The sequence below is a fragment of the Anopheles cruzii genome, chromosome 3, assembly GCF_943734635.1.
Source record: "Anopheles cruzii chromosome 3, idAnoCruzAS_RS32_06, whole genome shotgun sequence".
NCBI lineage: Eukaryota > Metazoa > Arthropoda > Insecta > Diptera > Culicidae > Anopheles > Anopheles cruzii.
The window spans coordinates 41,361,628-41,386,051 of record NC_069145.1 but is presented as its reverse complement, the minus strand read 5'-3'; the positions used below and the strand labels follow the sequence as shown (position 1 = coordinate 41,386,051).

At 46.9% G+C, this 24,424-nt stretch overlaps 5 protein-coding genes across 7 annotated transcripts in view; 3 read left to right on the top strand and 2 right to left on the bottom strand.

The window, feature by feature from the left end:
* Positions 1–6,112: 6,112 nt before the first annotated feature.
* LOC128271711 (aprataxin and PNK-like factor) lies at positions 6,113–8,711 on the bottom strand. Of its 2 annotated transcripts, XM_053009329.1 has the most exons (4): positions 8,509–8,711; positions 7,570–8,434; positions 7,004–7,271; positions 6,113–6,881 (listed from the first exon to the last, which is right to left on the bottom strand). In XM_053009329.1, exons 1-3 carry the CDS (start codon positions 8,599–8,601, stop codon positions 7,042–7,044), a joined length of 1,188 nt encoding a protein of 395 aa, XP_052865289.1. In that variant the 5' UTR covers positions 8,602–8,711; the 3' UTR covers positions 6,113–6,881; positions 7,004–7,041. The 2 variants fall into 2 exon arrangements, with proteins under 2 accessions (XP_052865289.1, XP_052865290.1); XM_053009330.1 differs by lacking the exon at positions 6,113–6,881 and having other exon boundaries at positions 7,132–7,285.
* A 190-nt stretch (positions 8,712–8,901) lies between these two features.
* LOC128275556 (uncharacterized) lies at positions 8,902–10,986 on the top strand. Its single transcript, XM_053014100.1, has 2 exons — positions 8,902–9,306; positions 9,380–10,986. Exons 1-2 carry the CDS (start codon positions 9,274–9,276, stop codon positions 10,406–10,408), a joined length of 1,062 nt encoding a protein of 353 aa, XP_052870060.1. The 5' UTR covers positions 8,902–9,273; the 3' UTR covers positions 10,409–10,986.
* Positions 10,986–13,046, bottom strand: LOC128275555 (guanine nucleotide-binding protein-like 3 homolog). Its single transcript, XM_053014099.1, has 2 exons — positions 12,954–13,046; positions 10,986–12,892 (listed from the first exon to the last, which is right to left on the bottom strand). Exons 1-2 carry the CDS (start codon positions 12,973–12,975, stop codon positions 11,073–11,075), a joined length of 1,842 nt encoding a protein of 613 aa, XP_052870059.1. The 5' UTR covers positions 12,976–13,046; the 3' UTR covers positions 10,986–11,072.
* A 385-nt stretch (positions 13,047–13,431) lies between these two features.
* LOC128272646 (4-hydroxybenzoate polyprenyltransferase, mitochondrial) lies at positions 13,432–15,045 on the top strand. The gene is made up of 2 exons (XM_053010488.1): positions 13,432–14,678; positions 14,756–15,045. The coding sequence occupies exons 1-2, from the start codon at positions 13,578–13,580 to the stop codon at positions 14,981–14,983; spliced, it is 1,329 nt and encodes a 442-aa protein (XP_052866448.1). The 5' UTR covers positions 13,432–13,577; the 3' UTR covers positions 14,984–15,045.
* Positions 15,046–17,380: 2,335 nt separating this feature from the next.
* Positions 17,381–24,424, top strand: part of LOC128272050 (dedicator of cytokinesis protein 3) — a 58,727-nt gene continuing 51,683 nt past the window's right edge. For both annotated transcript variants that reach the window (XM_053009772.1, XM_053009773.1), the window contains exons 1-3: positions 17,381–17,417; positions 23,662–23,903; positions 24,052–24,200. In XM_053009772.1, the coding sequence (XP_052865732.1) occupies positions 17,381–17,417; positions 23,662–23,903; positions 24,052–24,200 (428 nt within the window). The remainder of the gene's footprint in view (positions 17,418–23,661; positions 23,904–24,051; positions 24,201–24,424) is intronic.

Below are 24,424 nucleotides of genomic sequence, written 5' to 3'. Positions count from 1 at the left end.
TATTGTGTCCCAATCACACTAAACGGCGGAATTTTCGATTGTAATTCCAATCATTGGCGAGATGGCTGTGCCGTTGACCACAAGCGTCGGGACGCATTCAAGGACGACGACGATGACAGCGTAAAAGAAACAATCGCGCTCGAGTAACGAGATATCAACCAACAACCAGCGCCGGGACCCAACGCTAAATTGTCTGTTAACGGCCACCGGTTGCCTTATCGCCCTTTGGCTACGGGGACTTCCGACGGGCCTTAACGGCCCGAAGGGGGCCATAACGAGGCTCGACCGTCAATCGGTGGTGGCGTCGGTGCCGAGGGGTTGTAAATTCAATTTAGCTGACGTGTTTTTTGTTCTTCCTCCTATTATTGTACCCCGGCCCGGCCGAGTGCCATCTTTAGTTCCCAGTTATCCCTTTTCCGCGTGTCACAAGCCCGCGGGACACGGCCCTTTCGACACAACGAGCGCATCCAAAACGCCCAATGGGTTCGCTGGGCCAACGGGAGGGCCATCGACAGTCGGCGGAAAAACCGAGCCGGCCCTCGCGTGAGGGTTCGAGCGTGGATAGGGTTGAGCGATGTAAGTGGAAAATATGCAGGACATTGCTGGCAATTGTAGCGACCGGCGTAATGGACCGGGGGCCTCCGATTGAATCTCCCATCGTTTAAGGGCGAGAAATGTGGAAGCCGCCCAAGACGATCGCGCAGTGTCTGCCGTGGCCATCGAGGGATGCTGCGCCCGTTGCTGTTCTGCCCTTCGGGGCTCTGCTATTGTTGCACCCCTCGGCAGTTCGTCCTGTCACACAAAACCCCCAGGAGCAGGAGCCACATACGCGCACGCCATTTTCCGCCGACAGTTGGTGCGACATCACGCAAACGGCCCACCACAAACACTCGTCGACGCTTCGTGGCTTCAGGTTACTAGCTCTCCGGCCGCGCTTGTCCCTCACGGTTTTCCCCTCGAGAATGTCCTTATCGGACGACCATGACTCCTGCGGTACCCTCGCGGCGGCACCTACTTCCGACGGTGCCAATATCTCGGTGCCTCTCTGTCGCTCTCCAGCAGCTTGTGATTCGATCTAATAAATAATAAGCAAATGTGGTGTTCACGATACGTGCCGGCGTGTGAGTGTGTGTAGGGCTAGAAGGGACAGCTACTCGGAGGAGGGAGTCGGCAATCGAGGGGTTCCGTGCGTGCGGTGTGTGGTTTGTCAGCGCACGGCGAAGGATGGCTGCGGAACCCAAAATGGCAGAGTTGCACTTATTCGCTCACCCGTTGTCGCAAATTGTCGCACGCACCGCAGGCCTAATGGACGTGATCGAGGAGTTGTGGTGCGGGTTTGACCACATCCGGGAAGGGGGACGCAGAAACCCCGATAGACCCGATAGACCCGATCGCCCCGATACGACGTTCGACGCGTTGGGATGGCCGGGGACCTATCTGCCGGCCCCGTGGGTAGAACACGCGTGGAAAAACAGCGTGGAAAGGCCAACAAATGGTTATGGAGGCCCTACCCGCGGAGGGGTTCGGCCTTCGAGAGGCGAATATTCAATTGGCCCGGCCCCGGCGGGGCGCACGCCGTTCCAAGATGATATATTGCGATTGTTGGATTTTCTAATCGTGTTATCCCCGCTTTATCCTCCTTTCAGCGGCGTGTGTATTTATCTTATTATATGTCCTTTTTTGTGTCCACAGATGATGGAATGACGCGTCCATAAAGTAGCGCGCCATCACTTACGTCAGACCGGAAACTGCACACCGCGTTTTGCATCGGGATCGCCCATCGTCGGGACACTTCCGAAGGCGGCAGTGCGTAAGGTCTCGTTGCATTGAATCGTGCGAGAAAATTTGACGCACACAGCAGATATGCAAACATTGAAAGTCTTTCACTGGAGAAAGTATCACGATATAAAACCAAATATACAAAATAATTTCGATAAATGGCACAATATGAAGCAATTTATCTAGCAAATTACTTATCTTTATTTATTTATCAATTTATCTTTTTTTTTAACTAAAATGATCTTTCAATTTTATGATTTATGCAATCTTGATTCCTTGTGGAACCAAAGTATGTTCTTTCCCTGGATTGATGCTGCTAGTTGGCTCAATTAGTTGATCAGTCACTTTCGATGATACTTTACTAAGATAGCGACAGTTCCTTCCGTTTCTGTTTAGTGCTCATTTCGTACCTTAACTAGCCTTTTATAAGTCAGCTTTTGTCATAACTACTCCAGTAAAACATCGCTCAGGCAAGTCTCCACTATAATTCCATCCATCCATCCAATATCTTTACGGAAACTGCTTTAAGACGTAATATTGTGCATCAAATACACTCTGCTATGAAAGAAAAATGGGACGAATAATAGTTAGATAGTGAAAGTCCAAGTGCGTTATCAGATTCGTTTTATATTTCTTTTTTTGCTTTATTCTAGAAACTTTTGCTCATAACATTAACATTTTTCTGAAAACATAATTTATTTATTAAATTTTGTATGATCACACGGTTGAATATTTAAGTAATGGCTATTCTGTGATAATCTTCATACTAGTCTGCAAAATACATCGATTTCTTTATGGACCGGAGAAGAGATAAATTTTCATAACTTTACCTTACATAACTTTACCATAAGCGTCACAAAACTGAAACTCTACTAAGACGTCGAATTTATTTTTACTGTAAATTTATTCCTGTTTTGTTTGACTTTTAATTAATTAATTAATTAGATTATCCTTAACTGAATTAGCTTTGTTTACATAATTTAAACCCTAGAACTGTATTTTTCAAACGAGCCTTTCTTTAATAAAACCAAAGCATTCGAGCAATCAAAGCATTTAGCAGAAATATAAAGAATCCAATAATTCACGGGTACTGGACTAATGGATTAATATTGACTTTTTCACTTGGAATTCATTTCTTCTCAAAAGCTGTGGTCGTAATGTATTGAAGGATTCGACGCATCTTTACAAATTTAACACATGAATGCACTCGCTAATATTGAGTTAACACGTTTTACGATGTAGAGGTTTTGTTACGAAAAGAAATAAAATAATCATAGTTTTCCTGCGCCACATTGCCCAGATCCAAAAACATATTCAATAGCGCTCCGCACAAACAGTTTAGCGAAAAGCCAAACCAACAGAACATACAAATCAATATCAAAATAATCGAAAGGACGAACGATGCACGACATCAAACACGGAACACGTGCGATGTTGTTTTGTAAGGATGCTGTTCCAGTGATACCGTCGGGTTACTTTCTCCCACTACAACGGGTGTTGCGATGCAGCAGACCTTCATCACAGCCGTATGACAAATTTTTCCCGTTCTGCGTCCTGGAGGGCCACCTGGTAGAATTTGAACGATTCGTTCGTTGTAGTATCAAACAAATAGAAAAAAAATTGATTGAAGTTGTCTTCACATCAGAAAGGACCACTCCTACTCAACCGGGGGGTTAACGTGGACTATCATCGAGGACTTTTCGACCCGCAATCGCAAGACGGGACGGGGTTTCGTGCTAGGGTCTGCTGATTGGTTCCACGAACCCACGCCATTATCAACGACACCGCGTAGGCACCGTGTGTCCTTTGCGCGCTGGTGTTACGTTTCAGAGAAATTAAAATCTTACAATAGCGCAAAATAGCTTTGTTAAAAGCCCTGCCGGTTCGCCCGTGCTGCACGAGGTCCGCAAAGTGATGCAATTAACGGTGGCGCAGTTGTTGGCAGAAGAAAGCACCGGGCCGTGTGGTTAGTTTCGCCCGAACTAAGACATCCCGGTCAATGGTGGAGTTGGGTTAAGGACAAAAACTAGGTGCCAGCACGCCACCCAAGCAGACAGCGCTTGGATAAACCATCTCGCCGCGGGCAGGACCCGATCCTGGCGAAGGCAGATAAGGATCATCCGGCTCTGTACGACGTTCCGTAACACGATCGATCTCCGGCCTCTTTGTGTCCAGTGCGTCTTCTTTTGTGCGTTCCCTCCACTGAGCGAACCGATCATAACAAACAAAAGTGATTGCTTTTTTGCGTGGGACACCAGAGCCAATCGAACGAACGCGATTGCAGTATAACACCGTTTTGATGAGGTAATTCAACGACAAAAGCGAGGGTGAAAGATTCCGTGCCAAAACCTCGGGCCAACATAAATTTGGCCCCAATGGAAAAGTGCCATAATTCTTGTCGATATCGAACACGGTTGATCTTTCTTTCTACGTTGATCTCTACTTTCACCTATTATTACATAGGTATGCAACGACGTTTACCTTTGGCCCTCTAAGGTACAGGGACTCTAGGTAAAAGGACAACTTGGTGGGACATCGAATGTACGAACTGTGCAGACACGGACAAGACGTATTCGGCATTGTTTTCGTCAGGTCGACCAAGTTTCGCAACTCTCTAGGGTCCCACCGCAGACTGCATGGCACCGTAAGCTCCGGCCATAAGCCCAGAAGGTTCCTGAGAAGAGCACAACCCGGGACGCGATGATGAAGAAGGATTTGATGTTTTAATTATCCACTAGGGCTAGGGCGAAGCAGTGAAAGACCACAGGCAAAGTAATGGTTAGAAAATTATGCCATAATTGATACGCTTCCGTCTGCGTAAATGATTCGTCGTTCGGAAACTTCGAAGAGCCCACCCTAGAGTCGTTTAAAGGCAGGACGAACAATGTCTTCCGGTCAGCTCAACGGCCAGGGCCCTATGCTCAAGGATAAACAAACACGGAAGGTGGCACCATTCTTCCGTCCAGTAAAATCCAGTTGCCCAACGGGGGGCTCTGTCAGAGCCTTGCGTTTGAACGGCGGAATGCCTTGGCATCGTCCTTTTTCGGCGTTCCACTCCTCTCCTCTGCGAAGGCTGACCTTTCTTATCCCTGGTGCTCTGGCTTACTTCCGCTCACCTTACTGTCAGCTGTGAGTCCAATTTGTGAGATTGGGCTTTTTTCTTCGTCACACAATTGATCTCACTTCCGTAGATGTGCGTAACCTCAATGTTTGTTGTACTGTTGTTGTGTCAAACACATCTCTTTCAGTGCCCATTCAATCATCGTTACCTTCGCAGCTTCCTATGGCGATTGTAGCCTCAACTGCTTGACTTATGCTGGAAGTAAAAAGGCAAGCAAATCATGTTAAATAGTTCCGCTTCGATTGCCTACTTCTTTTATGGCTTTTGTGGCCTTTTCCTTTTTCCGTACGTACAAGGTGGCCAAATTTCGTTCGCAACGCATCCTTCCGGCTTGATCGAGTTGGTCATAGTTATTTTTTTTTTGAGCCTTTTATCCATCACTCTGCGTCCTGTCGGAGCAAGTGACATTATTTGACGTTAATTTATCAAAATTAATAATAGAAACGATCCTTCAAGAAGTGCTCATTGAGTGGAAAATGCTATTTACCCAAGCTTTAGGTATTTAGGGGCTAACTTCTGCAGGTGTGGTCCTGTTATGGTGCCCATCCAGGTGGAAGATTTCCTGTTACAAACGGTGCTTCAACTAGCGCGCTTAATGAACAGTTCCAACGTTCTGCAAAAAGGATCATTCCCTCCTCACGGTGTATGTGATCAATGGCAATTTTATAGGCTTTCTGCTGCTTGAAAGTTATTGCAAAAGCTTGATGGTAAAAAGATGTTATTTTAAAGAGTATAACTCTAAAACGAATCTACTCTTAGAATCATTGACTAAATAAATAAGACCTATCGATTTGAGCGATTAACCGACTTCCATTATGGTAAATTATATCAAAAACTATTAGATCATAAGGCCCAAAATAAAATTACCAAAAACACTGGCGAAATACTCATATTTAGGTTAAATCGGTCGTGAAGAACTAGTGCCGTGTCCTCTTACAGTAGGGAAATTTCGATAGGAAGTGCAAAGGAAGTAGGTACGTTTAGGAAAAATACGGAGTCAATTTTGGGTCTGTAATTAGCACAATCGTTGACCAAAGGCTAGGCCTAGTTCAAATTCCATTTATTGGCGTTAATCGAAGTAATAAATAAGTGTAATGCAAAGTTGTGGCTCTCATTTCGCTTCTCAAATTTTGTTTGTTCAATGTGTATTGAACGGTGTATCGTCCACGGCTTAACCAATTAGAATGAGTAGTGCTTGTTTTATTTTGTCTTTAATCATTTTATTGCATATGTTTAATTTGAAATATAAACTTGTTGTAATTGTAGTCATTTACAATGTTTCAATAATGCATCACCGTTCACATAACCATAACGAATAAAGTAATTACATCAAAGAAACCCCACATGCATCAATTCGCGTCGAAATTCACGCTATCGAATCGAAATTATCATCGCTAATTGAAAAATCAACACTATCATTTGATAGCATTTATGTAAACTTCCTTCATCTCGTAAAAAACCATTAAGATATACAAAATTGGTATGATCTTCTTTTTATGTTGTAGGCAAAGGATAGCGGAGGCAGTAGATGAGGCGGAAAGAAAACGTTTTTATTGTTGAGCTCGTATTAACGAGTCAAAGATATAGAGATTCGATTTTCAATGTGAATGCTGTAACGCTTGCCTCATAGAGGTCACACCATTCTATACCTGGCGAATTGCCAGCGTCGAGCGGTCAACCTTCAGTCGCGGATCAGAGGCATCGAAGACGGTGAAAAATACGCGGAACAACGGGCAGCGTTGGTGTTGTTGGTTCGTAACTCGACGCGGTGCTGGCGCTTGAAGATGCCCAAATAGACGTTCGTTCTACAAAAACAATGCGCCGTAATGAGCGCCAAGCAATGGGGCTGGCTGGCCGATAAGGTCGAGATATTGAGACAGAGGCTCGGCAGCAGTCTATAGTTCAAACCAATTTCTTTCCAGTTCTGTGCTCTTCAATTTCTTTCCAATATGGATCAAAATTTGCTTATTACTGTATAAAACTGTGTAATATGAAAAAACAAAAATAAATGTAAATAAGAAAAAAGTTGGGTTGCTCTTTAAAGAACAAAACTAAAATGAAAACCGAACGATGACTTTGGGTGATCAAATAGAGATTCGTTACCTTTTTTTTTGTACTTTTGTAAACGCCTGCGATTTATTTCACTCCTCAACCGAGCTGATGTTACTGTTGGATTCCCAATCGTCACTGTCGCCATCGTCTCCAGATACTGGCATGTAATCGTCCGACGAGGAGCCACCGAAATCGAGCATTGATTCGTCCTCTTCCTCCTCATCAGACAATGGGCTGCCTCCAACCCCGAAATACGTTGCAGCAGTACGTTGCCGGTTAGTAGCTGTCGGATTCTGTGTAGTTCCCGGAGTGTTGGTACCTAAAAATATATATCTGTGCAGAACCAGAACAGACTATCTAGCAGTTTTTTTTAAGAATTACGTTTATTTGACAAACTACAAGGATTTTACATGTTGAATATGTTATACAAAAAATAGAATATGTTTTGAGTTGGTACTCATTCAAGGTTAGTAAATAAAAATCACTAATCCCACCAAACTACTGCATCAAAAAATCCTTGTATTTTTCAGGTAAAACTTTCTTTCTGTCCGAACGGCGATTAGGCGGACATTGCGATGAACTATTTACGTCATTTGTAACTACTGGAAGATACTTACTCGAATCGTAGTGTTGAAAGTCGACAAAATGCTGCGGGTTTCTTCTGTAACACCTGGCGCCATAGGGACAGAATGGTGCATCTGCCGGAGCCGGAGGAAAGTATGGTCTGCGATAGTCACGATCACCCGGATGTGCAAACTGGTCACGATGATCCCTGCCACCACGATAGCAACGTATACCAAATTCACACGATGGCCGCAGTGTGGATGTATCCGGTAGTGTAGGAAGTAGTTGGAAGATACCATCTTTAGAGTCAACCGCGGCATCAGGATCAGGTTTGACCGATCCCGCGGCTTCGGGATCGGGCTTGACAGATCCCGCAGCATCGGGATCAGGCTTTACGGATACCGTCGACGTAGGCGAAGCTGTTTCAGTTTTGATACTTTGTGGGCCACTATCGTTGGCGGCTACGGGTTCTGTTGTATCTGACGACGTTGAGGAACAAGGCAATTGATCCTCACTGTTTGCTCGATTCCGTTTGCTACTCCTGGCTTCCTCAGAGCTATTAGGAAGTTCATCGGGCTTGCGTTTGGTTGTCGAAGTTCGCATCCTTGTATCGTTGTTGTTCACCTCATCGCCGGACTGCGCTTGCAGAGGTTCCGCTGGTTGCGTGTTTTCCTCATTCATACCATCTTCCTTCGCTCTCACCTCGTACCAGAAGAACTTTTCTAGAAGCCCGAACTGGTCGCCCTCTTTCAACGAAACGCCTTCGTCTTTTGCCAGCTCCAACAGTTCGGCGCACTTGTTGCGACGGTAATATAAGTGATTGGTTTCATGCAGTGCTTTGATGAAAACCGTTCTTATCTCTCCCTCCTTAACAGATTTGATAAGACCGTGGTGACGCGAAACGTGTTTATCGTCGCACTATCAATCGAACGAGATAATAATACTTGGTAGAAAGCATGAAATTTCATGTACATACATGAATCAACGTTTACCTCAAAGAAAAGATGACGGCCAAAATGTTGATCATCTTCCGGCACAGCAATGGTCTTGCTGTGGGTGATATCGTAAAGAACAAGCTCAGCCATCTTCAGGTAGATTGTTGCACAATTCCCATAAACTAAACTGGTGAATTAGTTAATGCGATTTTCATTTTCGAAACTACGCCGCTTTCGTTCCCTCGGTCTTACTGTTTTGATTCAATGGCGCACTTTCAACTGTCAAATATCATAGGCAAATGTCAAAACCTTTGCTTTGACGTGAGTCATGCTTACTCATCGTACAAATAATTTGAAAATGGTTGAGAGACGATTATTTCATTTATTCGATAAAAATACATTTGTTCTGCACGACAGAATCGCTTGTAAACGTTAGAGCGGTGGGAAAGATAACGATTGTGCGTTCAAAAAAGTTAAACGGCTTGAATCTGTCGGCATAACCAGAATAGAAAACATCGACAACAAACATTTCTGTCAATCTGTTGTGTGTGGTCTACCATATGAATGTGTTTTAGTTTGGTGCCTTAAACAAATAAATGTTTTCATTGTTTGAAAATGTAGTGCAATGTTTTGTAATCATTAATTCCATGGCTAAACCGTGCAGTAACTTAACACATTGTGAGTTTTCTCCATCACGAGAGCATTCAGTTTTAGGGCAACCAAGCAGGCCGAATGAAAAGTATACCCGTAGAAGAAGATAAGGCACAACTTCGTGTAAATTTGTGTCATTTGTGCACTAAAAAGTCCAGCTTCTCAGACTAGATGGCTGATTCTCACTTGATTGAAAAGCTGAAGGTAGCGTGAAGATGGTTCCTTAAAAGATGTACTGAGTTTTAACACAGGGTTTCGCAACATTCTTTTCTTTCAGTTCGGTAAACGGTACATCCTGACGGATATCGTGCTTGTGCCGTTGTCGTTTGCCCCAAAACATACCGGTCCCGACACAGATTATTTACTGCCGGCACGAAATAAGTATCTTACGCGCGACATTTGGCAATCGTTCGTTTACCGGGAGTTGTACAATGTTTTCCGCAAGCACTTACCCCAACATGAGCGGGATAACGGCAAACGCCAGTATGAGGTGAACCGAGAGTACCGTGTCCGCTGTTCGGAACTCCCCTACCTGCAGATGAAGTACAAATTCCGAGACATACATTTTCGCGACGTGCTAAATACGCTGTTCAAGGAGGAGTTATCTGCTCTGCACGAGATCAGCATCTGCGTTGAGATTAGCGATCAAGGCCAAGCCCTTTTCAGCGAGTGTGATGACCGCAAACGCAAAAAGGCGATCAAGCGATTGGTAAAGGGAATCGATGGCCTAACTGCAGCACCAACCTGTGAAGCAAGCACACTAACGTCCGCCAACGTTGAGCGACACCCAAGGGTCGAGGAGTACTGCCCCGAACCGGTCAATCGAGGACGACAAAAGAATGCAGTGACACAGATCTCCGAGTACGTCCCAGTTACCTTGAATGGCCACCCACCAGGAACAAAGTGCACATACAAACCATCGAAAGGCACCGACACTGGGAAACTACAGTACTCCCGGGCTGAACCGGATCCGTACACACCAGATGCGGGAGAGCGGCCAATGAATGTGTCGTACACTCCTACCTCCAGACTTTTTGAACAGGAAAAACAAAAGCGGAACTCTGTACAGAAACCCAGAGGTGTGAGCAGCTTTTTTGGGTCCGAAAACGAGGAATATGAGCCCACCGGCCCGAGGACTGAAAAACCGATGGAAAGTGAGTGTCGACAGGATAGGTCTTCAGATAAAAATACCTTGCGCGATGAAGGGCGGACAGGTTCTAGCGGTTACAACTTACCCACGAAGAAAAGCTATGCAGTTGTTCACAAGCGGGAAGAGTCATCACGGAATGCCAAACAAAGAATCTGACATCTTTGAACGTTGAACAGATTGAAGAAAAACCTTCCACCTTCGAAATTGGAGGAAAAATTGCCATTGCCGGGAATTTCAAAATTGGTGTAGTCAAAAAAAGCCGAAAATCGGACATTGAGCAAGTACGGACTAAAAGGACGTAACCGAGCTTCAAGGAAAAAACAATCTAGCAAGCTGTGCTATTTCACCGATCTGGCGAACATGTTGAACATGAGCATTGCCCCATCTGCGTATGCGAATTTCGATACCGCAAATAGAAGCGCATGGCGTATAATATTCAACCTTTTATCCTCTCCCCGACTGATGGTGTAGGCGCTGCGTATTTTTACACAATGACACAAGTTTAATAGACATTTTGTGCCACTCAATCAAGCATCAGTAATATGTGTCAAACATAAATATTTTAGCACCAATTTACACGTTGGACCTCATCACGAGAAAATGCTTATCTTATCACGTATACCACAGTAAACTAAATATGTATTTATCTAAAGATAACACACAAAACATCACAGAAAATATATTACCTTTTTTAGTGCAATAAAGCAAAAGCTATTTATTTTACTTTGCTGCAAAAAATATGCTATTTTATTTGGATAATTCAAATAGAGTTAACACTTTTCCTTTGCCCATCCATAATGCGCACAACAAACATATGAGTTTACGACGCACCTTCCACTATCTCATCATTCATATCGTAATCATTATCAAAATCGTAATCCTCCTTCGCTTCCTTCGTCCCGGTAGCCGGTTGCTCTTGTTTGTTTTGTTGCTTCTTGCGCTTCTTCAACTGTTGCTTCAAGTTCCGGTTCGTTGTTTGATTTCCGTCAAGCTTGAACATCGGATCCTTCCGGAAGCGTTTCTCTTCTTCGGCGTAATCGTTCACCTTGCGCTTGCGGCTTCGACCATCGCCACTAGCTCCAGCCGTTCCATCGGCACGCTCAATGATGGTGCCTTCATTTGAGAGCATCTGTTCCAGCGCCCCGTTTCGATAGTCTTCCTTCGACAGGTGCATGTTCACCGATCCACCGGTATCGATCTCCATCGTTAGTATGTCCTCCTTTTTTATAAGCTGCGCATCCATATCATCGCTACCCTTCAATTTGAAGCTAGCTTCGTATTGATCGCTAAGCTCTGCGACAACGGCATCCAGCTGATCGAGATTGAACTCTGGGACACTGCTTGCGTCGGCAGGATTCACAAGCTGAGCATCCAGGTGCACCTCGGCGGTACTGTCCTCGGGCGGATGGGTACAGTATTTGATCTTACCACTGTTCCAGTCTTCAATCAGCGTGCGGGCAGCCTTTCGTACGTCCGGCACACCCTTCTTGGCTAGAGCCCCCATGCGGATGGCTTTCTTGGCGAGAAACTCATCGGTCGAATGGAATTCGCTCACATCGTACAGCTTGCAGAAGTACATCATCGTGCCTCGCTTCAGTATATCGTCGGCCAGGGGAAACGGATCGCCGATTTCCGTTACTTTTTGTGCGTTACGAAGGGCAAAGAAGCGGTTTTGGTCCTGTTCTTTCGGTCGTTGAAACACAATGCCCGGGCTGTCCAGCAGTTTGACGTGCGAATCGATCTGTACCTCCTGCATTTGCTTTGTAACACCTGGCTTGGCGCCTACCATGCAGGCACGCTTACGTTTCAATGAATTCACGAGTGAACTTTTGCCAACATTCGGGAGTCCGACCACGCCGACACGGATCGAAGTGCGAATATTGTCGCTGCGACAGTAGTTGGCGAGCAGCTCTTTCAGCAGATCGGCGCCGATGCAAGGTGAAGAGTCCAGGTTTTTCACCGATTTGAATTTTTTCTGGCCAATGTTAGCTTTTTGCGCTTGAGTCGTGGCCTTGAACGGAATGACTGGCCCAGAACGGCGCAGATACTTCATCCAACGTTCGAGATTGTCACGTGGCACCAGGTCGGCTTTGTTGAGTATCAGCACCAAGCGCTTTTGACCCGGTGCTTCGCGCACAATTTTGGCCACCTCCAAGCAGCGCGTTCCGAGAGGATCGCGAGCATCCACCACTTCTAGGATAACGTCAGCGGCATCGATAACTTTCTTGAACTCCTTGAAGTATGCTTTCAGAGACTGTTCTTTGCCCTGGGTGTTTACATTTGCGTACTGCTCTTCCTCCTGCGGCTGCTGGCTGTTGTCCTCACCGAATTGATCCGTGCGCTTTTCGGCCTCGGCCACCATCGATTGCAGCGTTTGTGAACGTAGCGCCTCATTACGCTGTTGTTTTTGAAGTTCCTTTTGTTGCAACCGTAGCTCCTCCTGCTTCTGCTTGTATTGCTCCACATCTTCCAGGATTTCCTTCTTGAATGGGCATATGTTCGGCACCTGAATCAGTTTCTGTTTTTTGCTCTTCAGTTTCGGCAGCTTTTTCGCCTCCTTGGCCCTCTTCCGCTTACTGTCGGCAATCTTCTTGATTACCTTGTAGCGGAGCGATGCCTTTTGGCGCTTCGAACTACGACCTGCAAGAGAACGCAATGTATCTTTGCATCCGAAATGGCAGCAAACACATCGAATACTCACATTTTAATGCCTTCAGAGCCATTTGGTTGCGTTGTTTATTCCTTTTCTGCGAAAGAAATTCCAGCGACACGAAACACGTTTTCCTCGTCCTCGTCGAGCCGTATGTTTTGACATTTGCACCACGAGGCGGCTTCGTGACTAAACCCTGCACACAGCATTCCAGAAACTGGCAGCATTTTTGCTGCATGGTACGCAGTGTTTAATTTACTTTTCAAAGTTTGCGGGAACTGTGTGGCTCAAACTCAACACCTGGAACGATGGTTTGATTGTTAATTCGAAGAAAAATGTTAAGTTAAAAAATGCGTTAGTAAGTTCATCGGCAAAAGCATCGCAGAAATGCTGTCAGTTTCGGGACCGCTGCTGTCAATGCGCGATTTCCGCAACTGTCAAACTGGCGCCGAAATTCGTGACAAGCGAATGTTGAATAATCAAGGCGCGCGTGTTATTCCCTGCGACTTTACTTTCGGTCAGCGTGACCAGCCGCTAAATAAATTGGATTTGGATGCACACTCCGGCCGGGCTATAATGTGAGAGGTAAAGTGTGGAACAACTTTGCCAACCAACTTCCATAGCGAGCACAACGGAGGATCGCCCGCACATAGCAGCACATTCATCCGGCACGCAATGATACGCGGGTTGGTGTCGAAGGGCAGTGTTGTGGCTCATCCTGGTTGGCTATGGAAAGACCAAACCACAATCCCCGTGACCATAGCGTATCTCAGACGATCGCCGTGTATACCATGGAATTGCCCCGCCAAATACACCAACGCGACCCGTTCGCCGGTATGGCCACTGGCCGAGCGAAGACAAAATCTAGCGACTTATAGCACCAGGCAAAAGCATGAGTACCGCCTGCAAACAATACCAAATACGGTCGGCATCCTCGGAGCCCGGGGTGTCGCAAGTGATAATAGTCGTAAGCGGGGAGTCGGCCGGCAAGACAATGCCAAGGATAGCAGCGGCAATGGTAGCTGGCGGCAGAAGGTTTCCCCATACGCACGGTTAATGCGTATCGATCGTCCGATCGGTTCATGGCTTCTGTTTTGGCCGTGTGGTTGGAGCATAGCATTGAGTGCTCCGGCGGGTTGCTGGCCCGATCCGTTGATGCTGGGCCTATTTGGCGTAGGAGCTTTCGTGATGCGCGGTGCCGGCTGTACCATCAACGACCTGTGGGATCGCGATATTGATGCCAAAGTTGAAAGGACGAAAAATCGACCACTGGTTGCGGGGGACATCTCACAGTTCGATGCGTTCGTGTTTCTGGCCGGCCAGCTCGGCGTTGGGCTAACGATTCTGCTGCAACTTAACTGGTACTCGATAGTACTCGGTGCTAGCTCGTTGGGTCTAGTCATCGTTTACCCGCTGATGAAGCGCATCACGTACTGGCCACAGTTGATGCTTGGAGCCACGTTCAATTGGGGTGCTCTGCTGGGCTGGAGCGCTACGCAAGGCTCGGTCGATTGGGCTGCCTGCTTGCCCCTGTACGCGGCCGGCGTGTGCTGGACAATCGTGTACGACACAATCTACGCACACCAGGACAAGGTGGACGATCTGCTGATAGGCATCAAATCGACGGCCCTGCGATTCGGGGACAGTACGAAGCTGTGGCTTAGCGGGTTTACGGTGGCGATGATGGCGAATTTGCTGGCCGCCGGACTAGTGTGCGATCAATCGTGGCCATATTATACCTCGTGCGGGCTAATTGCGGCCCATCTAACGCATCAGGTGAGTTTTTGAGTGTTTGACCACAATGCGTTCATCCGTAATTCCTAATCGGTATGTTGTTTCCCCCCGTTTTGTAGGTACACTCTCTAAACATCCATAATCCGACGGATTGTGCCTCGAAATTTATTTCCAACCACCAAGTGGGGTTGATCCTTTTCGTTGGCATCGTATTGGGCACGCTGTACAAAAGAAATGTTGACGAACGAACGAAGGGTTCCATTAGTAGCGGTAGTAGCAGCAGTAGCGGGCCCACCACCGGCCAATTGGGTGCAGCCGTCGCTGGGACGAGAAATATGGCGGTGTAGACATGCTGCAAGGTGTTCCTAGTTTTTTTTACTTTCTTCGTGTATTATGCTGTCGTTTTAAAGAACGCAATTAGAAGAAATGTACAGCAGTTGGTCCAAATTCGCTGCTCCATACGTCTCGTTAACTGTCCATCCGAAATACTTGCAGTACCGATTGAAGCGCCCTACGGCTCCAATGAGACGTGCACGCACGCACACATGCATATCGGAAAACGCACACAGATGGTTTGTATTTTTGTTCGTCCAATCTTTTTGTAAACAAACCGTGTCGCGACAGGCAGGATCATCCATTGTTGGACAGTCATATTCAGTGAGTACTAAGTCTCGTAAACCGTTGTAAAAATCAGTGCCAAAGAATTAAATCGATCTCGGCGCAGCATGGAAGCAATCCAGAACAACTCCGATTGTTTTGCACACACAATTTTGGCCGCAAGGGCGATTGGTCCCACTCGTCGTGTAGTAGTGTGAGTGCGAAGCGAAACGTCAAAAGTTAGGCCGCGAGCTGGTTTTGCCGAAGGGTTGTCAGTCGTTTCGGAACTTTCGAAACAAACAGGAGAAGTCGTTCATACGCGGACTAGCGAGCGCAGTCTCCGCGGCCTCACCTTTCGGTTTGAAGGGGCACAGTGTTTTGCTTTCTGTCCCACTCGGACCACCGTAGCGGCACCATAAGTACGTCGCAGCCGACGCACACACACACGCTTATCGCTGCACCGGGCGCGCGCGCGCTTACTTCACAAAGAGGAGCTCCAATTGACTCCGTTTAACAGGCTCACGGAATCGTGTAGTGGTTCAATTTGTCGCTGCTCAGGTGCCCGGGGGACTCCAGTGACAGTTTGCCTCCATCGCCAAGACTTCCGCCGTGTACCGGTCCGGCTCACGCACGGTGCAGGTTGTTGTGCTCTCGTAGTGATAGATTTCCGTGTGGCGCGCACAGTGTGGTTTCCGTGTGGCCAGTTTTATTCCCCTTGCGAGCCCGGTGCGTAGCGATTACGAAGCAGCAACCGGTCAGTCGGGACGTCGCCGCACCCGTTGGTCCCGGAGGAGCTGTGCCGAATACGCACGGCGGCGGCCCAAAAAGGTTGTTTGCGTGTGTGGTTGCGTGCGTGCGTTATTACTTCGTGAGCATTTTGTGGTGCGCCGTTCGGGTGGCCATTGTCACTGCTTCTGTGCCGCGTAGCAGGAGTTGTGCAAGTCAACAACGGATTTACCACCGCCGCCATCCAGCATCCAAGGCAACCGTGGTGTTATGAGGCAGTGTTTTATGTTTTCACTCCTTACCCAGAGGCAATTTGCAGTGGTCATTCCTTCCAGCGGGTTCCGTTCTGCTCCCTCGCTCTCTCTTTGCGTGGGAGAGTGACGAAGGCCGACTGATGTTGTGTAAAAAAGTGCAAAAAAGTTGCCAATTTGCAAATTTGGCGTGGCAATTAAAGGTTAACGTTGACCCGTGGATTCGTGGATTGGGCGCGTGTAACTCAACACACACACGCGCACGCCCGCACGCACGCAGTTTCCGCCTTCTGTGATGCAATTAGCAGACGTGAATTGAGCCTTCATCTGTTTTTGGGTGTGTTGTTGTCGAGAGCGCAAAATTTAAAGTCCTTCGTCTAGAGGATTGGTGTGTTTTTATTGATTTTTCTACGCGTTACTTTCGAAGCAAGAAAATTGGAGGTCGGTGGTGCAAGAGAGCTCTCTCTACCTCTCTCTCTCTCTCTCTACGGTGTGCGTTGGCCGGTCTCCGGTCCGTTACTCTTCATCTCATCTCCGAAAGCTGCGAGAACCGGCGAATCCGATGATACCATCGGTCGCGCAGAAAAGGCCCAGCGAAACCGTAGGAAATCTCGGTATCAACCCCTGCGGCAGTCCACAGCCCGGGAGAAAGTTTCTCCGGACACCGGAAGTGTTCGATTACACTCTTTTTTCCCGTCTACTTTCAGCTTGGTGTGTTGGTTTGTGTGCTCGATACTGAGCAGCAGCAGCAGGCAGTATAGTGCACCGTGAGTGGGACGCTGTAAGATGTAAAACGCTGCCCGCAGAGGGTGGCAAATTCCAATAGATAAGCAAACAAAAAACGGTGAAAAGGTGCGAAAACACGACCATCAAACAGTGTAGCATTGGCTAAAATGCAGTAAATACTGTGCTCTATGCGATGCTGGTGGTCCAAACGGGCCTCGTGGTGGTGGGAAGCAAGTGAATGAGAGCTTCGCACTTCCTGGTGTTCAGTGCCAACGTGTGAATCTCGATCATCTAGTCAAACAAAAGTGTCAACGTAAACGTATTGAATCTTCGGCTACTACCGCCTCAGTGAATCTCAGCCAAAAGTAGAGCGCAAACCTGTGTGTTCCGTTTTGCTGTATCAATCCGTCATTAGGAAATAGTTAATCCATTGAAAACCTCAACATGATTTGGTCACCTACAAGCAACAAGCACGGCGTTGGTAAGTGTCAACTTTAAGTGGTGAGAAAGTGGAAGGTGGTTTAAAGAATAAATTATGCATCTGGTTCATGGTCGAGATTTTTATTTCAAGGTTTGTTGTAGTTAAAAGGTTTGTTGTGTTTTTATTGACAACGCAAGCACTGAGTCATCGCTGGCACCGGCACTATCACTACTGAACTGCTGTCTAAAACCGTGATAACGCTAACGATGTCTAAACTTTGATAACGGCTGGAAGCTGTGCAGAAGAGCATTCCCGGTCCTGAGGGTTGAACAGTTAGCCAAGGCGGTTAACTGCAACGAAACGCTCACTTGCTGATTAGCCTACTAAGAGTGACGCTGGGAGTGAAAAAATGCCAATGTACCAAACAAATCTTTGAAGATAGTGAAGCCGGCTATCCTTCCTGCGAAAGAGTTTCTCGCGTTATCTTTTGGCACAATTCGTCGTTGCTAATCGAGCGTTGCAGTCTATATTTATAGTTCTTTCTTTGAGTTTTTCGGTAATGGCATTGCACTTGTAAACCGCACGAGCATTTCAAGTGTGTTGAACGAGGCGAGATCAACGGACAAAAACAGCCCTAACCGGCCGATGCTGATGGCAAGTTGAAGGGCAAATAATTGTGCTATCTGTCGTGGACAAAGTGCAGCCACCTAGCACCGACCACATGTCTTTATCATATTACGGGTAACGAGGAAGCTGTTACGCTGACGACGGATGGGCGATTGCGCGATGAGCGGTGCAATCATTTGAATCGCATCTTCTCCTCAACACCCCGCACAAAGAACCACGCTTAATGGATATGGTGCACATTCTATCGGATATCGGAATAAGAAGAAACAGGCGAAGTGTGCGATAATCGGTGGCGAGTGACGGCCCTGTGAAACGAAGAAATACTATGTTACGTTTCGTTCGCTATCCTCTAAACTTGCGATGAAATAAAAGAAAAACGCTCCAAACGGGAAGCGCCCGAGAAAGAGCAGCGAGCGCGCGGCATAATAAATTGTTTGAATTCGTAATTTGCATATGACGGATGCATCACACAACCACCATCCAGCCATCCTTTCGCCAGTGGACATAACCTTAAACCGTACATCGCCACCCTCTCTACGCCGTCTCTTGGCGTATAGGCGCGACAGTTTCGGTGTGCCACGTTATGCTTGGCCGTCCGCCGACGGGCGGAAACGGCTAGCGGGTGCGTGATATCCGGTGAACGATTCTTCGGCCGCATCCCATACTCGTAGAGAGGGATTGTTTTGACCGATGGTGGCACAATAAACACATTTACAACACTCTCCGATTCCGGAGATGCCCCATAGAGCCGCCCTTTAATGGCGTGATAGGTTGGTGAGTTTCATGGACGAATTTGGAACGCACGCGGAAGTGCTTTATTCAAACAAACTATTCGGGAAACATTTAGTTTTTCGCATGCAGAGTTTCATTATTTTTTATGTGACGTATACTGGGTTAAGCTTCGGTTTGTGGTTACATTTTGCTTTGAAGTCGATTTTAGTATAAGAAGGATTTGATTTGTTGAGAAGAGAACTGCAGATCATAAATACGGCCCGGTCCGTTCTTCTAAGATTAAAAAAAACTGCAGATTGGAGTCAAATATTTGTCGCTTCTACGTTTCACCACAACCTCACAGGACTAGAGCAGCCTTTCGTCGCGATCCGTTGCAATCAGTCGCTTGGGTGATCCATTGCTCGCTACGACACAACATTAAGTATTCCATGTCCGTCGCCGAGTGTAAAGTTGTAATTGATCGTAACGTTCGTTACGATCGGCTCCATTTACCAATACATGCAGTAACAATTATTGTTATACAACGTCGTTGCATAAACATCGTCAGCATCGAGCGTCGTCAGCGTAGGAAGGTCCCTGACATGCCATAAATGACGAAATTCATCTCCGTTTCGAAGGTTGAGAAAATCAGCTGAAAATTCTATTTCCAGTCGCACCCAACGACTGCGCCCCGGCTGCTGCATTAGCATGTTGCGGCTGCGTTGAACCTGTGCCGCCGGCATTTCCCCCCTTTTTCATCGCTTTCGCTTTCCGGCGCGGCCGCGTGAATGTGTGAAAAATTTGTACCAAGGTCAGCACGACGAGTTGGCTCCCGCGACGCGGGGCGAAGACGCATGGTGTCATTCAACCGTGCAGCCGGTCGGGTTCGAGCCATCCGGCGATTCCGGTTCCGATGCAGCGGGCGGGAACCACTTTGTATTGACGGCTGCCACCCATGACCTTCCCCCCGGTTGTTACCGGTTATGACATTTTGGCCGAAAGAAAATCCGAATCGCCCGAAAACACTGCCGCGGCGAGCGGGGATCAGGTCCCGTTGGTTTGCGTTGTTGTCTTTCTCGATTTGTCTCAACTTCCAGTTTACTGTTATTTCGTTTCCATTGGTTTGGTTCCATTCATGTTTTGCTTTGGAGTGGAATAAAAATTGAACCATTTTTATTCACAATGTTTGCTTCGATCGCAAGTCCATTTCTCACCCGAGAGTGCGTGAGTCGGTGAAACAGTCGGTACCGAAATTAACTTATGAATGAAAAATAAGCTTCTGGACGAGTCGAGTGGCCACCGATGGGGTGTGCTCTTGGAGCGGGTCCGTAATTTAATACCCTTCCCATCAGCAACCGTGCCACAGGATATCGATCAGTGCTCGGAGCTGCGTCCGTTGGCAACGAGCAACGACGAAAGGTTACGGACAGAAGAGGGAAGCGGGAAAACGATCCGTCAAGGTTGTACATGTTGGTGGTGTGCATGTTGGAGTCGGGTTCTTTCCACCGCATCGTCTGGCCACCGTCTGCCCGCCATGATGCCCTCGAACCCAGTTATTAGCGATCGCAGTCGTGGTGCGTTGATTTTTCACGGAAAAAAATTCTATTCTAAAAATAAGCTTCTCCGCATGGCGCGGACAACGGTGTGTCCGGTGGAACCTGTTGAAACCTTCACCATCGCAAATGCTAATTAATCAGATGGGATCATGAAGCGACTGCTGCCCTTCTGTAGCCGATTTGTAAACTGAACTGCTTCTGCCAGCTTTGCATACTTGTTTACTTGTCTAAACAGTTGTTACTGAATCATCCTTTTTGCATTCATTTATTTATGTATATATTTTAAATCACTTTGATCACGCAAATTGGCATGGTTCTTCAATCTGTGCGTAGGTCGCGTTTGCAGACCCCCGCCCGTGTAGGATAGTGATCGTCACTTATACACTCCATCCACGCAGTTGCGCCTCGCAAGAATCTGTCCCGTGTCTGCATATATTGTATGTTCCTTTTCTGCTTCCGTGCTGCATTGAAGCATTCTGATTTCAATGTTTCGCTTCTCGCCTAACACTGCATTCGGGCACGTTGCACATGTTGATTTACGGGGTTTACGAGCCCAAAAAGGGTCATGCTGGTGTTGGTGCAGCATAATTGAGCGCGACCAGTGACATTGTGTGGCCTTATGCTGTTATGTTGTGTCTACAAGGAGGGCCGCATAACTTTTGTGAGGGCTATCTGATTTCGTTTATCGAATAAACCTCTCGAGAATGTATTAATCGGTACTACAACCAAGGGATGTGGCGGATGCATAGCGGAACACGCGCACACGTTAACAACGTGCGCCGGGTGCCCTTCCGATCTCGAGACGGAACAGGAAGAAGCTCTCGCCTGCGTTGGGGTGCAATTTATCATTGCTCGAAATCGTCATTATTCACGTTTTTCGTTGTGTCATCATTTTTTAACGGCTCTCGGTTGTGTTCAAGCTCACGATCGTCACTCTTCCATCTTGAAGAACTCGCGTCGTCTCGCGCATGCCGTCAGTGGTGGCCCGGTACGCATCGGTCGCCGGTCGGTTGTGGGAAAACAATAAAAAACGGTATCCCCACGATGCAAGATGGATCGTATTCTTTTTCCTTTTCTTGCTGGCTGGTGCCGGATGGTTTCTACGTTTCTGCTCTAGATTGGGTCGGTCAGCAGTCGGCGGTGCAGCATGTGAATTATGGAGCCCCGACTTCCGGTTGGGAAGCGGCAGCTATTTGGCCCTCATGGTACACATGGCATATGGCACCGAAGTGTTCTTTAACAAGCCGTTGTTGCATCGCGCATTTTGTGCACCGATTTTGAATTGTGGACCTCTTTTTCGGGTGCTGAATATCAAATCACAGATATGGGTTTCGGATAGAGCCTTGTTGAGTGAAAAGGGAAATATTTAACGAGATTATTTTCAAACACCAAACACTGCTTCCTGCTGTTGTCGTAAGGCCAAACCGACTGCCGGTGCTGGGCAGGTCAGTTTTGATCGTGTTGTCGGCCGAATGGCGTTCGCTCGAATTTAGGCAATTAACTTAATTCATTCACACTTGAAGATGTCAGTCGGTCAAGCCTTTGTTACGGTCCTAGTCTACGAGGGTCAAAAACACAAACACCGATAATGTGTGGACGCAGACGCCAGAAGCTAAAACATTAAGTGGCCATTTAATGTAGGCCGGGAACTGGGGCCGGCAACTGACCGTAGGCCGATGGGTCAGCGATGTTATGCATCACCATTAGCGCAGTGTAGACCACTGGGGTGATAAAAAGTGACATCGGGAAGCACTGTGTTAGTGTCTCCACTCTGCCTGTGAAATGTAGCCACTTTTCGAGGGAACAAATTGAAAAATATTCTCCAATCGGCTACGGCGGCACTGCAACCGCGGACTGTCTTCCAGAACCCTTTCTAACTGCCGATGCCGGAGGATGCACATGTGTAGCGATAGTTTGGTTGGTTTGTTATGTATTTGTTACGCCCAAGGAAGTGGTAAGTGCCAGTACTCAGCAGCACACCAGACGGAATCCAAGCACGTTCAGGCACGACGTTCGTGTCGCGCCGAGATGTCGAGCGCAAACGGCAAGAATGCAGCCTGCGACTGCCGTGACTCACTGTGACGCTGGAAACTGTGCGAACCACATTGTTGAACCACAAACAAGGTTTTTTCCACCCGCAATTAGACAATGCTATGGTCAGAGAAATTACATTTGTTGACATAAAAGTGCAAGAACTGTAATAGATTCTGCATGGAATCAGCTTATGCTTCGAATGAATAAGCGAACTGCGTATACACGCTTTAAACTAACACATTTTGTGTTACCGTTCGATTCAAACCACGAGCCACTTAAACATGCCAATGACTTCTATTATTATTTTATACAAGAACAATCGCTTATGGGGTTCATGTTCCTGTCAAGTATGTGAGTTTACATGTGTCGATCGTTTAACTGAGACAACTATTGTCAGCCCAGCCTAACGATTAATAATTATTACCAACATTGGTCTTTTTTTTTAATTAATTTGTGCTTCTCTAGTTTTTTATTTGGCTATCGAGTCCTCTGATGGTTTCTATCTTAACTAGCTCTCATGGCTTCTGTTGGTTTGCTAGCATGTGTTGGACACGTGAGAATTTGTTTGCAATAATCTAGAAGCATTGAATTTCACTATACAATACTTTAACTGACTATACTTTTACGACTGACTGAGTGATATGATTCTCATTTTGAATTGTTGCACCACCAAGTTCCTCGCATGTTGCTCCGCTGTTCTACGGGATTTATTTGTGAATGGTTCGGATTCCGACTGCCGCCTGAAGAACTCGTACTCCGGCACAGTCTGAGTCCCTAGTGATGGCAGGTGTTTCTAGCGTGGTTTTACGTGGTAAACGGTTCACTTTTTTCCTGCTTGCCACGTCGTACACGTAAACCTGTTTCTAGGCCCTCCATCATGTGGAAGATATTCATTTTCCTCCGCCCAGACAATGGTTAGTTTTCAGCTCAATACATCAGCGAATGAGTAAGCTCCCCTTTTTTTCGTGGAACACAGTCCCACAAACCGCCATGTGCAGGGTGTTTTCAGCAGTTGTTTACAGACGTTTGCAGTTGGCCCGACCAACGGGCCAATGTGCTAATGGAAATTAGGTAACGTTGGGTCGGCAGAAAAGTGAATCGGTTTCAATTCGTCCCGGGGCAAGGCACTGGTTTCGGTCAACAAATCGACAGTGTCGTATAGATTTTGACCTTTTTAGTGTATATTTGCGACGTAATCGTTTGTTGAATGCATGAACGGTATTTCGGAGAGCGTCACTTGTAATCGGGATTGCTTTCTAACATTGCTCGGCATTTAATCACTATATCGTCTTTTAACAAACTATTTTTTGTAATTATCGAGAAATATCTTGTTTATGCAGATGTAAATATCCAACTCTTTAAATCTCCCTTACTAGCGATACACAACTGGCACGGAGACGTGATTCATGGGCTCGCGCTGGATGTGGGCGACTGTGTGGAAATACTCGAAGAGACCACGTACTGGTTCCGGGGCACCTGTCCGCGAAAGCCTCGCAAAGTGGGCCTCTTCCCGAAGTCCTACATCCATCTGAAGGACCTGTCCAAGGTGGACCCAGTGGTTGCAGAATGTACACTGGTGTTGCGAGAATGGTCCGAAATTTGGAAGCGATTGTTTGTGGTACGTATTATTGACACTATCGATTGTATGCAAATTCTCAAGGTGTTGGATGACGCGTAGCCGGACCTGCTGTGGGATGCCGCTTCCTACATTCGCGAATCTGATGTTGGTTTGGTTTTGTTTTTCGTTTGGCACATTCCCAACATAGGAACGGGAGGAATACAAATTCACCTCGCTGCGCAAGGTAATGCTGGCGTTGCTGGAAAGCCGACGGGAGCTGCTCAGCGCAACCCTCACCCAGGACCAAACGTATGAGCTGCAAATGAAAGTGATTTCGAAAATCGATTGGGGAAATCGGTAAGTCCAACGTCTCTCGTTTTATATTTCACTTACAATGTTTCCAGTGGTCGCAGTTGTCGATCCATTATTACTGTATTTTTCCAAAGTATCGCCCATGACGTAGCCCAATTTGAACCACCTTCCTAGAAACGAACCTTTCGCAAAGGAGCCAAACTCGCATTCGCTGCGCCTAACAGTATGCAAAAAGTGTACCCCTCTTGATGCACATGGATTCAAATGGA